Raw genomic sequence first — 14455 nt, forward strand, 5'->3', positions numbered from 1 at the left:
TTTTCTGTATTTTCCTCACTTTATTGTTGTTAAAATGACCTATTAAAGCTTAATGACAAAAATGGCAACATTTTCTATTTTTGAGTGTGTGTGTAGTGACCATATTTCAGATCGCCTAAACCTTGAGATCTGAATAATCTTCTTTATATATATATATATATATATATATATATATATATATATATATATATATATATATATATATATATATATGTGTGTGTGTGTGTGTGTGTGTGTGTGTGTGTGTGTGTGTGTGTGTGTGTTAATTTATACAACAGCTAGCTATACCCATGTTTCTGAATCTGTGAAAGTGTTAACTTACCTGAGCAATTCATTGGTATAAAAATAATCTCATGCTTTACTATAAAATACATATTATAGAAAAAAAAAACAGATGAAAATTGCTATGCAAAAGACGTTATTTTGCGTTGCATAAACACATCGTGAACAGATACATATAGGAGGGAATGATACTGTGTTAGGTGATTACTCTTCAGCATGGATATTTCTTCCTTGTGCAGGGATGGAATCCTATTCCATTGCAAGTTGATCCATTGCAGGTTTTACCATTAGCTTCGTTAACCACAACGAATAGGTAAGAAGCACAGGATTGTGTGTCCCTAAGTGTTTCTGAATCTTATTTTATATTTAAACGTCATTTGAACACTAGAGGGCAATACTTGCACTGGCTACTGAAGTTGATCAATTGAACAGTATGTCATGCTTTTTACAGCAGTTTCGTTTGGTTTAAATGGTTATTGGGGAGTGCCTCCATATTCAAACAAAGTGTACTGTGTGTGTGTGCAATTATAAAACACTGTTAAAACAAAGGCAATATAAATAATTTATTAGAAAAGACACAGCAGTGGTGAAAGAAACATAAACACCCATCTTATTCTGCTTAAAGACTTTTAATTTTACACACAGCACTTTCATTTTTCTAAAATACAATATTTTTACATTTTGAGAATAAAATATTTTCATCTTCAGCAAACTATATAATAAGATAGTTATTTCTTAAATACATTACACATCTCGTTTTCTCAGAACAACATAGCTGTGATTATGAGATTTAAAGACACTTTGACATAGGCCGAAAGGCTCCACTAAGCAGCTGCAGTGTTAAAAATGCTTGGATGCTTGGCCTAGGCAACATGCTGTACAAGAGAAATTCAAAAAGAAGAAGATATCCTGAGAAAAATGATTCCAAGATGTGACAGAAAATATCTGTCTTTAACAGATTTCTTAACAAAGAGATTCCTTCTGCACCACTACACACACATATATATATATATATATATATATATATATATATATATATAATATATATATATATATATAGTCCATGTATAAATAATTCTTTAAATCTGCCTAGCTACCTTTCTCTGTGTTAACTATTTGTCTAGATATCTATTATCTACATAGCACAAATGAGCAATCTGTATGAATTTTCATGGTTGAGTGTATTTTGTCATTTCTGATTCCCCCTCATCATCTATTAGTGCCTAGACTGATCTACGTTTACGAAGGCTTGAGCTTGAAATGCCATTTCAGCCAGTACCTGTCAATTTCACAATCAAAATCAGGGGACTGACATTTCAATGATCTCATCCAATCATCATTCCTGATCTTGGATAGACAACCTATTGGAACTAGGGTCCAGTACAAAATGCTGCTTTGGCAGTCCCTTCAGAATGCAAGGATGCGCTTACATCATATTAAAACAGTTGGTCAAAATATAAATATAATGGCTGTTTTGTATTCAGTGTACAAATAGCTGTTTTAGTTAAGAACAATACAGTGCAGCTTTACAATCAAAACAGTGCCACTTGCATACAAACAGGTAAACTTCATTATTAAAAGCACAATTCTATCAGCAAGTGCATTATTCCAGAGACTGATTTGGCATGCTTACATAGGGGTAAAAAAAGAAAAAGAAAAAACTATATATAAATAATAACAACTATATTCACCCTTGATTGAGAAGCTTACAATGATTTACATCACATGGATTTGATTTTTTTTTCAAAAATCCACTATGAACTGACAATAATTCATGTACATATATAGCAGCTACTGTATGAATATCCAGCAGAGTCTGGAAAGCTGTTGAAATAGGACACAGGGTTCTATGAGCCTGAGCAATGTCTGCGGAAGAGTTTTAAATTCAGTCTGAGTGTTTGAAGTAGAATCTGTTCCTGTGCTTCGAGTGTTCTGGAGTGTAGAAAGTGCTCGTCTTCATCAGGCACACACTCTCTGACAGTTTACTGCAATGAGAAGAAGAAAAAAGTGTCAGTGTTTCAGCACAGAGATTGCAATTACAGATGATTTAATGAGCTGTGATGAACTGTGCTCGGGGCCCGAGTGAATGAATGATTTGTCTGGAGGCCTCGTCCGTGGGTGCCCGACGGCTACCTGCACGAGGCCGGCTGGAAAAACATGAACAGATACATGCATCCCAGGGCCGCAGATAGGAAATGGCTCCACCTCCCCCCAAAAGACGAGGCCGTCAAACAATGAACGGAAAATAATAATAAAGTCTAACACACCCCACAGTGGCGCACTGCCACCTATCCACCAAAATATTGAAAAATGAATGAAAGTGAAGCAGCTGAGACACGGTCCACCCCCCAGAGCATAACTGCACTGGGGGAAAGAGCCCAGCCTCTCCAGCCTGACCACGCACCCTGCAGAACTAAATACGAACTGCTCAGCACTCAGGTAAGGAAAAATCCTTACTCACAAACGGGAGCCGACCGCTTACAGCCTGGAGGACGGCCTTCCCTTAGGGAATGGGTGGCTCAGGGCAGCCCCTCCTCCAGACTAAGCGGTCGGCGTCTGTTTCATCGTCCCAGTGCGTGACAGAGGCCGAAACAAAAGAAGCGACATGGGAGAATAACACACAGAGCATTTATGTGCTTGCTGATGACGTGTTGGTTATGGGCGGATTCTTCTTGCAGAAAAGCAACCAAATTTACAATTGTGGAATCCAAGAAATGTAACTCCTGGTTTTTAAACGCAAATTTTGGTTGTGCATATTAGTTAAAACAAAAAACGTTATAATAATATTTTTTTATCTTTGAATACAGTCAAAAACACTATTTCAAACATTCTTCTAAAAGGTCAGACAATGTTTTGCAGGTATTAAATTGTAATTTAAAAAAAAAAAAAAACTACTGTAACTATACTAACTAAGGCCTTATAAACTGAAAAAATATATACACAAAAAATGTTACATACAAAATATTTAATGCTAAATAAAATATAATAAATGATAATATAAATACAGTGAACTGAAATTGAATAACATTGATCCAGTTACAACATAGTAACATAACAACATGCCAATCCCCAACCCCAAGGCAAATGTAAAAATAGCCCAAACATGACAAACATTGTGGCTAGCACACATGTTTTTGTGTAAAAGCAATGTTTTTTAATTTGGGTGTAACTACCTGGCCTGTTTAACTCAATAACAATACTGATAATTTGAGCTTGAAGAGATAAACGTGTGAGTTAGCTGATGGCCTTGCTTTTAATAAAGGGAATAAAGTGGAATTAAGGGGGTAAAATCAGGAGATGAGAACAACTACTTGAAATGAGACATGTCTTCTATTTTGGAAGCTGAACATTGGTTTCCTTTTTTTCGTAATGGGTCAAAACGAGGCTAGATTCTCAACTTTTTACTCCAAACTGTCATTTGCCCCATTGTTTCAGAAAGGAAAATCTCACCCAATAAAGCTACCAAACCAGAAATAAATTAGTCAGACATGACGCAAGGGCTTGTAAGGTGTCTGGATGATTCCACACGCAATTTAATAATGGCACAAGGGTTTACAGGTTGAAAATATGCATGCAGACTAGATTCGTCTAAGTTACAAAGCTGTGTGTCCAGATTCCAGAGCTTTGCCTCCTCAAGAATGATGCAGGTCCAGCTATACATCTTTCAAAGCTCCTCCACTTGAAATGAAGAAAGAAAGAAAAAACAACAAGAAAAAAATAAAAACTTCAAACACAGCCTCAGTCAATCCAAGTGAAGTCAAGTTAACATGATTCTTCTCAATAAATTCCGACCACATACACTGGTATTTCATCAGGCAGACATCTTCAAATGGGAAAATCCTCATGTTGTTATAGACAGAGCTTATTCACCAGTCTCAAACACGCGGTTGTTTGCTTGGCTTATTTTTTGTATTGAAAACCAAGACTTATTGGTCATGGGCTTCTGGCAATTGCCAGGCTGCCTACAATTAGCTGTCACGGCATTCCTATGATCCACTCACAAGCTACCGCATGCAGCACATTCACAATCAATGAAGTACAAGAAGCTTGATAACATGCAACCTCAAGCTGTGCAGCAAAACTGACGTGCGTATTCATTATGATTTAAATTTAAATATCATGCCCAATTCATATTTTATCAATGTGTGAAACACCAATCCCTAAATCTAAGTTTGATCAAACCAATAGAGCTAATCCTAGAATAACTATTGATATGTAGTTGATACAGCATAGGTAGTTCCCCCAACACGGTGACTGAGAGAGTGTAGACAGTGTTTCCAGTTCAACATGATTTCCATTTCACGAGAGTAGATGTTAAAACTTCATGCTGATTTGAACTCGGCTCTCGCCAAGATAAACACCAACTAAGACCTAGCTTTACAGTAAACTAATGTGATCCATATGTGTCTCCATCCATTTGCATTTTCTTCCATATAATGATGTAGATATCCTTCTGTCTGGTGTTAATGGCTGAAGTGTAATGCTGGCTCCAGGGATCAGCTTATTGCCTACCTGGAGCATCAGCACACACAACGGCTGCGATGCTGGCTCTGGGGATCAACCACAGTGCGGCCTCCCCAGCGCATCAGCATGACAACTGTCTGGATTGAGCTAAGTAGGGTACATCTCTGGGGTCTTCAAGTGGGCACCTTCCATCCTCAGTGTTTCGTCGACTAGTCCATGACACCTCAAGAGGGCTCGACGGTGATTCTGGCGTCCCAGCATCACCCCCCTCCGTCCCCCACTCAACTCAGCCCAGCTTACTTACCTGTACATCAGCGTTTCTTTCTTTCTATTGTGCTTGAGATCCCCAGCCAGAATCTTTCTGTCTCAACCACAGCCAGTTGCTGCTCCTCTCTGCTGCTTCAGATAAGTTCTTCACTGTGCGACGCAACTCTTGGCCACTGAATCCGACATCTCTGAGAAACCGGGTTGCAGAGTGTGCCACAAATCCCCGACAACCCACTTCCATTGGGTAAACCCGGACTCTCCATCCTCGCTGTTCGGCTTCAGTGGCTAGTTGAGCAAACCGCAGTTCCTTCCTCTTGTACGCCTCATCTACAGCATCCTCCCATGGCACTGTTAACTCTACCAGGTGAACAAGGCGTGCTGATCCAGACCACAAGACAATATGTGGTCGAAGGTTAGTGGTGGCAATCTCAGGTAGAAAAATAAGCCGTTCTCTAGCAGCTTCCAGTTGTCCTGGGCGAGGATTGGTTTTAACACCTTTTCTTGGTTGTTGCTCTCCTGGGAGGAGGAATGTTGTCTTTTGTGTGTAATGTTTTCATGGAACAGGTGGCAACTTATTGGTCAGGTTACGCTTGTCTTCCATTGCTAAGGCCAAACATCGCAGCACCTGGTCATGGCGCCAAGTAAACCGACCTTGGCTAAGAGCCACCTTACATCCTGTCAAAATGTGCCTTAATGTTGCAGGTGATGAACATAAAGGACATGAGGGATCCTCTCCTACCCAAAGGTTTAGGTTCTGTGGTGACAGGAGAACATCATATGTTGACCTGATGAGGAAACTGATCCTGCTCTGTTCCACTGACCATAGGTCTTGCCAGCCAATCTTGTGTTGTTCCACACTCTCCCATCTCATCCATTCTCCCTGCTTGGCCTGGGAAATAGCCTTTATACACCTCATCCTCTCCTCCTGCTTTTGCACCTCGTTGACTACCAGCTTCCTCCTTTGAGCTGGGGTTGCCTTGTGCCATGTAGGAGGAGCTGAACTGAGACCAAGACCCCCTTTTCCATGCTGAACTTGCCCCATGATATCACCAATTCGACTGGCAGCCTTTGCATCTTCCACAGCTTTCTTTGCCGCCCACTTTCTTCCAGTTTTCAACACAGGTGCTGCCTCCCTTACGCATTTGTTGCGTGACTCTACTAATGTCATTTCCAGTCTGACCTTGGCGCACTTAAATTCCTCGGTTAGAGCGGAGACTGGTAGCTGCAGTATTCCTTTACCATAAAGTCCCACTCTGCTGAGGCAGCGTGGAACTCCCAACCATTTCCTGATGTAAATAAAAATGTACATTATAAATATCATATGGGAGATATTGAAATTGGAGAAGGAATCTATGAAAAAGACCTAGGAGTTTTTGTTGACTCAGAAATGTCTTCATCTAGGCAATGTGGGGAAGCTATAAAAAAGGCTAACAAGATACTCGGATACATTGTGAAAAGTGTTGAATTTAAATCAAGGGAAGTAATGTTAAAACTGTACAATGCACTTGTAAGACCTCATCTTGAATATTGTGTGCAGTTCTGGTCACCTCACTATAAAAAAGATATTGCTGCTCTAGAAAGAGTGCAAAGAAGAGCGACCAGAATTATTCCGGGCTTAAAAGGCATGTCATATGCAGACAGGCTAAAAGAATTGAATCTGTTCAGTCTTGAACAAAGAAGACTACGTGGCGACCTAATTCAAGCATTCAAAATTCTAAAAGGTATTGACAGTGTCGACCCAAGGGACTTTTTCAGCCTGAAAAAAGAAACAAGGACCAGGGGTCACAAATGGAGATTAGAAAAAGGGGCATTCAGAACAGAAAATAGGAGACACTTTTTTTACACAGAGAATTGTGAGGGTCTGGAATCAACTCCCCAGTAATGTTGTTGAAGCTGACACCCTGGGATCCTTCAAGAAGCTGCTTGATGAGATTTTGGGATCAATAAGCTACTAACAACCAAACGAGCAAGATGGGCCGAATGGCCTCCTCTCGTTTGTAAACTTTCTTATGTTCTTATGTTCTTATGTATGAACTGATTAAAGCTTCCAGCTTCTCTACTGTTGTCAAAGAAACCTTGTACACAGTCAGTGGCCACAGCAACCTCGTCAGTAGACCACACTGAAAGCATCAGAGTTTTAGTTTGCCTGGTAGAGAGCAGCTGTCTATGCTCTTCAACCCTTCCACTGCTTGTTGTCCAACTTCTTCCATACGAACTGTGTCCTTTAGATCCCCGTCGTACCATCTCCCAAGACTCTTCAATGGCTTCTCAGAGACTATTGGTATTGCCTCACCATTAATGAAGAATGTTTTATCTACTACTTTGCCTTTAATTATAGAGATGCTCCTTGATTTAGTGGGCTTGAATTGCATTCGTGCCCATTCAATGTTATTGGTTAATTTGCCCAATAACCGATTAGTGCAGGCTACTGTTGTAGTCATGGTTGTCATGTCATCCATGTATGCTCGAATTGGTGGTAGTCGCATTCCAGAAGCCAAGCGCTCTCCTCCTACTACCCATTTTGATGCCCTAATGATTACTTCCATTGTCATGATAAAATCCAATGGAGAAATGGTGCATCCTGACATTATTCCAACCTCTAGGCATTGCCATGTAGTGCCGAATTCTGAAGTTGAAAAACTAAATTGCAAATATCCAAAGTAGGCTTTCACTAAATTTGTTATTGTCATCGGTACACTGAAAAAATCAAATGCTGCCCAAAGAAGTTAATGTGGCACTGAACCATATGCATTAGCCAAATCCAGGAATGTCACATGGAGCTCCTTCCTCTCCTTTTTAGCTGATTGAATTTGTTGCCAGATTATGCTGATGTGTTCTAAGCATCCTGGGAAACCTGGAATGCCCTGCTTTTTGTACTGAAGTGTCAATGAAGCAGTTCTTTAATAGGTAGGTTGACAATCTCTGAGCAATAATGCTGAAGAAAATCTTGCCTTCTACGTTTAATAGGGAAATAGGACGAAACTGACTGATGCTTGTAGAATCTTTTTCTTTAGGCATAAAGACTCCACCTGCTCGGCGCCATGCTCTTGGTACAACCTGTTTTTCCCATGCCACTTTCATCAATTTCCACATAATTTGTAGAACTCCTGAAGCACTCTTGTACACTCTGTACGGAACTCCATTAGGCCCTGGTGATGATGATGCCCTTGCTTTTTTCACAGCTTGCTCTACTTCTTTCCACTTAGGTGCACAGTCCTCCATTTGGTATTCTGGTGAATTGATAGGTGGGATGTCTGAAGGAATTGACATAGGCTCCTGCCTTTTTGAATCTGTATGTGTTTCCTCCAAATATCTCTCCAGCTCAACCTTAGATGCTTTTAGTGTGCCAATCTTCTCACTGGTGAATAACTTCTTTACAAATTTGAATGGGTCTTTATAAAAGTTAGCTCTCGCACGCTCCTTCTTTTTGTAGCGTTTCCGTAGGCGCTCAGCTCTGCGCAATGTTGCAAGCTTATCTTTTATGACCCTTTGTAAGAGATTGAGTCACTGCTTCTGACTTTGTTCTGCTCTTCTCCATTGCTTCCTCAGCTGTCTCCTTTCTCTAACTAAGCGTTCAATCTCCTGCTGCCGTCTAGACTTTCCAGGAACAGCTTGTACTTTTTCCTTCCTTTTTTCTCCAAACCTCTCACTTCCATATGCGTAGATGATGTCCCCAAATTTCTCCAGCTTCTTTTCAACTGTTCCACTTAACCTTTCCAATGCAAAGCAGAGATCTGTATTTACTGCGTCCCACGCAGTTTTCTCACAAACTCTTGGCCATTTAACTCCAGGCTTGTGCCCGTTGAGGTTCTTTTCTCTCTTATGCTGGTTTGTCTGACCGGGTTCACAAGGATCATTAGGTTCATCACTAACTGTGTCCATGCAAGTCCTCCTCACGTCTATGACAGGGGTGCTGATATCCTGCGAACTGTGGTTTGCTTCCTGTCGCTGGATTTCATTTGACTGATTTGACTGACTTCGTAAGAAGTACTGATCAATGCGAGGCCCTGTCCCTTCTCCCTCAAGCATTTCATTCTCCCTTGATGAATCTTCAAACCCCTGACCGTTGTCGCCTTGCTCCAGCCGCAGACACAAACCTGGAGTTCCATGTCTTTGCTAACTGCAGATCTTGAACTAGTCTTTTGTGAAGTACTCTCCATTCTCATATCCATTTCTGTTCCTAAGTCGTTAACTGTGTTGTCCAACATTGAGTCATCTTCCACCTCTGCTCTCGCAGACTCTAGGGGTATTTTTCTATTTCATTTCTTAGAAGCCTTGGGCAGGTGTCTCCAGCATTCTGTAAACACAGAGCTGGATACTGCCGATAAGGGTAGCTAACCCTTGCCAGCCCCAATGGGGTCTCTTTCCTCCTGTCAGCTGTCTCTCCATGCTGTCACGAGGTCTTTCCCTTGTTGCCAGCTGCACTATTCACAGCAGTCACTGGACGTATCCAGATCTTCATGATTTCCATTACACGAGAGTAGATGTTAAAACTTCATGCTGATTTGAACTCGGCTCTCGCCAAGATAAGCACCAACTAAGACGTAGCTTTACAGTAAACTAATGTGATCCATATGTGTCTCCATCCATTTGCATTTCCTTCCATATAATGATGTAGATATCCTTCTGTCTGGTGTTAATGGCTGAAGTGTAATGCTGGCTCCAGGGATCAGCTTATCAGCTTACAATATACATTGTAGAAAGAATTACTTACTAAATAGACATCAAACACTGAGCCATCATCTCTGTCCATTTCCATGGTGCTTTGCTCCGACATCAGGCAGATGGCACTGTCCTCTAAAGTAAAGGTAGAGCCTGAGGCCATCGTATCCCTGTAAAGACAGAATTATTTCATCAGGTACTGCATTATAACAAAAATTTAGGATTCAGTAATGGCTTTATTCATTCACTACTATGAAAACGATTTACAGTAATCCCAACATATACATTTAAAACCTGCCTTTTCCAGTGGTGGATCTGATGTAGCTAGTAGTAGCTAAGAGTTAATATAAACACAAGTGTGATTCATCATGACCCTCCAAGCAGAACACAGAACATTGCTATTCAAGGCAAAGTAAAGGACAGCTGTTTTGAAACAGAATGACTGGGGAATGGAGCTTTTATTGCCTCTTACATACCAAATATTTACTACCAAAGCAAAATATCTTGGTGGAACATTTGTTCTTAAATTTTCCCTAAATAAATGAGTTTTCATTTTTGAGATTAAAAGAAGGACAAACATGAAAAGTGTACCTAAGGTGTGTGTGTATATATATACTCTGGAAAAAATTGAGACCATTGCAAAATTATCAGTTTCTCTGGTTTTACTATTTATAGGTATGTGTTTGGGTAAAATGAACATTTTTGTTTTATTCTATAAACTACTGACAACATTTCTCCCAAATTCCAAATAAAAACATTGTCATTTAGAGCATTTATTTGCAGAAAATGACAACTGGTCAAAATAACAAAAAAGATGCAGTGTTGTCAGACCTCGAATAATGCAAAGAAAATAAGTTCATATTCATTTCTAAACAACACAATACTAATGTTTTAACTTAGGAAGAGTTCAGAAATCAATATTTGGTGGAATAACCCTGATTTTCAATCACAGCTTTCATAAGTCTTGGCATGCTCTCCACCAGTCTTTCACATTGATGTTGGGTGACTTTATGCCACTCCTGGTGCAAAAATTCAAGCAGCTCGGCTTTGTTTGATGGCTTGTGACCATCCATCTTCCTCTTGATCACATTCCAGAGGTTTTTAATGGGGTTCAGGTCTGGAGATTGGGCTGGCCATGACAGGGTATTGATCTGGTGGTCCTCCATCCACACCTTGATTGACCTGGCTGTATAGCATGGAGCATTGTCCTGCTGGAAAAACCAATCCTCAGAGTTGGGGAACATTGTCAGAGCAGAAGGAAGCAAGTTTTCTTCCAGGACAACCTTGTGCTTGGCTTGATTCATGCCAAAGCTGCCAGATTCCAGCCTTGCTGAAGCACCCCCAGATCATCACCGATCCTCCACCACATTTCACAGTGGGTGCGAGACACTGTGGCTTGTAGGCCTCTCCAGGTTTCTGTCTAACCATTAGACGACCAGGTGTTGGGCAAAGCTGAAAATTGGACTCATCTGGGGGTGCTTCAGCAAGGCTGGAATCGGGCAGATTTGTCTTTGTGAAGGATATGTGCTTTAAAAAACTTCTTCTTTACAAAACTGTTCCAGCTCTGCCAAGTTCCTTGGGGAGCGTTAATGGACAGCAATCTTCAAGTCATGCCACAAATTTTCGATTGGATTTAGGTCGGGGCTCTGACTGGGCCACTCAAGGGCATTTACCTTTTTGTTCCTTAGCCACTCCAGTGTAGCTTTGGCTGTGTGCTTTGGGTCGTTGTCACACTGAAAGGTGAACTTCCATCCCAGTTTCAGCTTTCTTACAAAGGGCAGCAGGTTTTCATCAAGGACTTCTCTGTACTTTGCTCCATTCATTTTCCCTTCTATCCTGACAAGTGCCCCAGTCCCTGCCAATCAGAAACACCCCAGGGGTCAAGAAGAGCTACTTCCTTGTAGTGACCCCTGGGCAACGTCTCTGATGGCAAAAAGCTCTTCAAATCAAACTTACCATGCAATGCTTAAGCAAAGCAATGTTGGGCTTGGTTAGTACTTGGATGGGAGACCACCTGGGAATACTGAGTTCTGTAGGCTGCATGTTAAGTTCATACAAATATATATAGAAACACCCCCATAACATGATGCTGCCACCACCATGCTTCACAGTAGGGATGGTGTTCTTTGGATGATGCGCTGTGTTGGGTTTGTACCAAACATAATGCTTTGCATTTAGGCCAATAAGTTCAATTTTAGTTTCGTTAAAAACCACAAAAAATGTTGCCACATGGCTACAGAATCCTGAGTGTTTTTTTGCATACTTCAAACAGGATTCAAGGTGGGCTTTCTTGAGTAATGGCTTCCTTCTTGCCACCCTACCATACAGGCCAGATTTGTGGAGTGGATATTGTTGTCAAATGCACATTTTGACCAGTCTTGGCCATAAACGCCTGTAGCTCTTGCAAAGTTGCCATTGGCCTCTTGGTAGCCTCTCTGATCAGTCTCCTTCTTGCTCGGTCATCCAGTTTGGAGGGAAGGCCTGATCTAGGCAGGGTCTTGGTGGTGCTCCAAGGGATATTCAAGGCCTTTGATATTTTTTTATACCTATCGCCTGATCTGTGCCTTTCATCAACTTTTGTCCCGGAGTTCTTTTGAAAGCGCCTTACAGGAACTGCAGGAACCTACAGGAACTGCTGAATTTATCCTGAAATCATGTGAATCACTACAATTTAACACAGGTGGAGGCCACTTACCTTGGTGTGTGACTTTGAAGGCGATTGGTTACACCTGAGCTAATTTAGGATTGCTATTACAATGGGGGTGGACACTTATCCAACCAAGCTGTTTCAGTTTTTATTTTTAATGAATTTATTACAAATTTCTAGAATATTTTTTTCACTTGGAAGTTGTGGGGTAGGATATGTAGATAAATGGGAAAAAAATAATGTAATGCATTTTAATTCCAGACTGTAAGGCAACAAAAGGTGAAAAATTTGAAAGGGGGTGTAGACTTTCTATAGGCACTGTATATATATGGTCTATTGCATGGAAGTGTGCCTTTTAAAAGTTCCCCAGACAGACGAATCTCACTGTGGATACATATTCTCTTAGATTCTTGTCTCTTCTATGTGATATCAATGGGGGAGTCTTGAAAACAGGTGCTGTAGATGGGTCTTGCTGTTAAATGAGGACAAGGCTGTTCGCTGTTATTATATAAAGCACTCTGTCTGTTTATATTAGAAATATAGGACTTAGCTCGTCTGAAAAAAAAATTTATATAGTACAAGTGTGGGTATATTTAGCGTGGGATACATTTTTGTTATCCCAGTTCAGTCGGATAACATGAGTGGGATAACATGCTAACCAGGACTAGTATTGAAAGTGTCTTTGTTTACATTTCAATCTTGTAATTCAGGATGGCGCTGAACATTCATAATTCAAACAATATTGAGCACCGATACGTGTTTTATAACAACTTCAAAATATCTGTCGGGGCTTGAGATTTACTGGGACATCCTCCTGCGGCGAATATAAACCATACACCATGAACGATCATTCAGTATCCTCTATATATTCTATGCTAAATATACCCATGCTTGTAGTATAAATATGTATGTATGTATATATAAATTATAAAAGATAACATGTTTTCTCACAGAATTATGTGCCATTGTCAAGAAATATCACAATAATACTAATATAATAATTTAAATGATCTCGTTTCCATGTGGCATATATATATATATATATATATATATATATATATATATATATATAATATATATATATATATATATATATATATATATATATATGCGCGCAAGAAGATTCTTATGAACCATCATTAAAACTTGGTAGTAATTTTGAACATTGTACTTGTGAACTTTCAGGATGCAAACTGCATGTTATGTGCAAAGCCTTCACTCATGCTGTGGTTCTGGATGGGGCATCATGTCGGCGAGTGACTTTGCATCATGTTTGCATTATATTTGCATTATTCTAAAACCCAACTATGGCCAAACATTTTGCATCACCTAGAATTTTAGGATTGAGACATAATAATAATAATAATAATAATAATAATAATAATAATAATAATAATAATAAACAAAACTATATGAACATAATTTAGATATTTTATTTAACATCATGTAATCAAAGAAACTGCAAAATGATACTGGAAGAACATGTCTACCGGAAGCCATAACAATAGATTCCATGTTAGATTTTTCTAAATATCACATTTGTTAAATTTGACAGTTTTTCGTTAAATATTTTGAAAATTACAAAGTGGTATGTAATTCAATATATTAACGTAACACTATTCAGCAGGTTTAATTTGACTTTATGAAGCGAAATTAGTTCATTCTACAGGGTGATTCAAAACTATTGGCCATAGCTGTATATTCTTTAAACACTTTGGGTAACTGAGCAAACAGCGTTGTTTTGCTAAGTAAAAATAAATAAATAAATAAAATTCTATTCAAGTTCAATCTGATTTGCTGGAGGGTTCTACAAGGGCATTGTAATTAATGATCTATTTCTATTGGTGTTTGGTTCTTTGTACATGTCTAAATTATTTGTTGACTGTTTGGTTATACAAACTCTGTAGTGGGTTACATATGCCATGCACATCTGCACACCCAGGACTGACATCTGTGGCTGTTTTATCATGTTTCAGTGAGAGTTACAGTAGCTCAATACCAGGCTGACTCGGTCTACTGTCATTTTTGGAGGACCCATTTCATTAAAAGCAACGTCCTGGTGAAGGCTAACATATAGCAAATGCATCGCAATTACCGCTTTCAAGTTTCATAATGAGACACAATTCTTACTGT

The 14455-nt window shown here is 39.7% G+C and overlaps 1 protein-coding gene across 3 annotated transcripts in view; it reads right to left on the reverse strand.

Annotated features, from left to right (window-relative positions):
• Window positions 1–878: 878 nt before the first annotated feature.
• Window positions 879–14455, reverse strand: part of pip5k1bb (phosphatidylinositol-4-phosphate 5-kinase, type I, beta b) — a 54561-nt gene continuing 40984 nt past the window's right edge. For all 3 annotated transcript variants that reach the window (XM_041248650.1, XM_041248642.1, XM_041248655.1), the window contains exons 14-15: window positions 9728–9845; window positions 879–2267 (exon numbers count right to left, since the gene is read on the reverse strand). In XM_041248650.1, the coding sequence (XP_041104584.1) occupies window positions 2265–2267; window positions 9728–9845 (121 nt within the window). In that variant the 3' untranslated portion in view covers window positions 879–2264. The remainder of the gene's footprint in view (window positions 2268–9727; window positions 9846–14455) is intronic.

The sequence above is a fragment of the Polyodon spathula genome, chromosome 1 (assembly GCF_017654505.1).
Source record: "Polyodon spathula isolate WHYD16114869_AA chromosome 1, ASM1765450v1, whole genome shotgun sequence".
Classification (NCBI taxonomy): Eukaryota; Metazoa; Chordata; class Actinopteri; order Acipenseriformes; family Polyodontidae; genus Polyodon; species Polyodon spathula.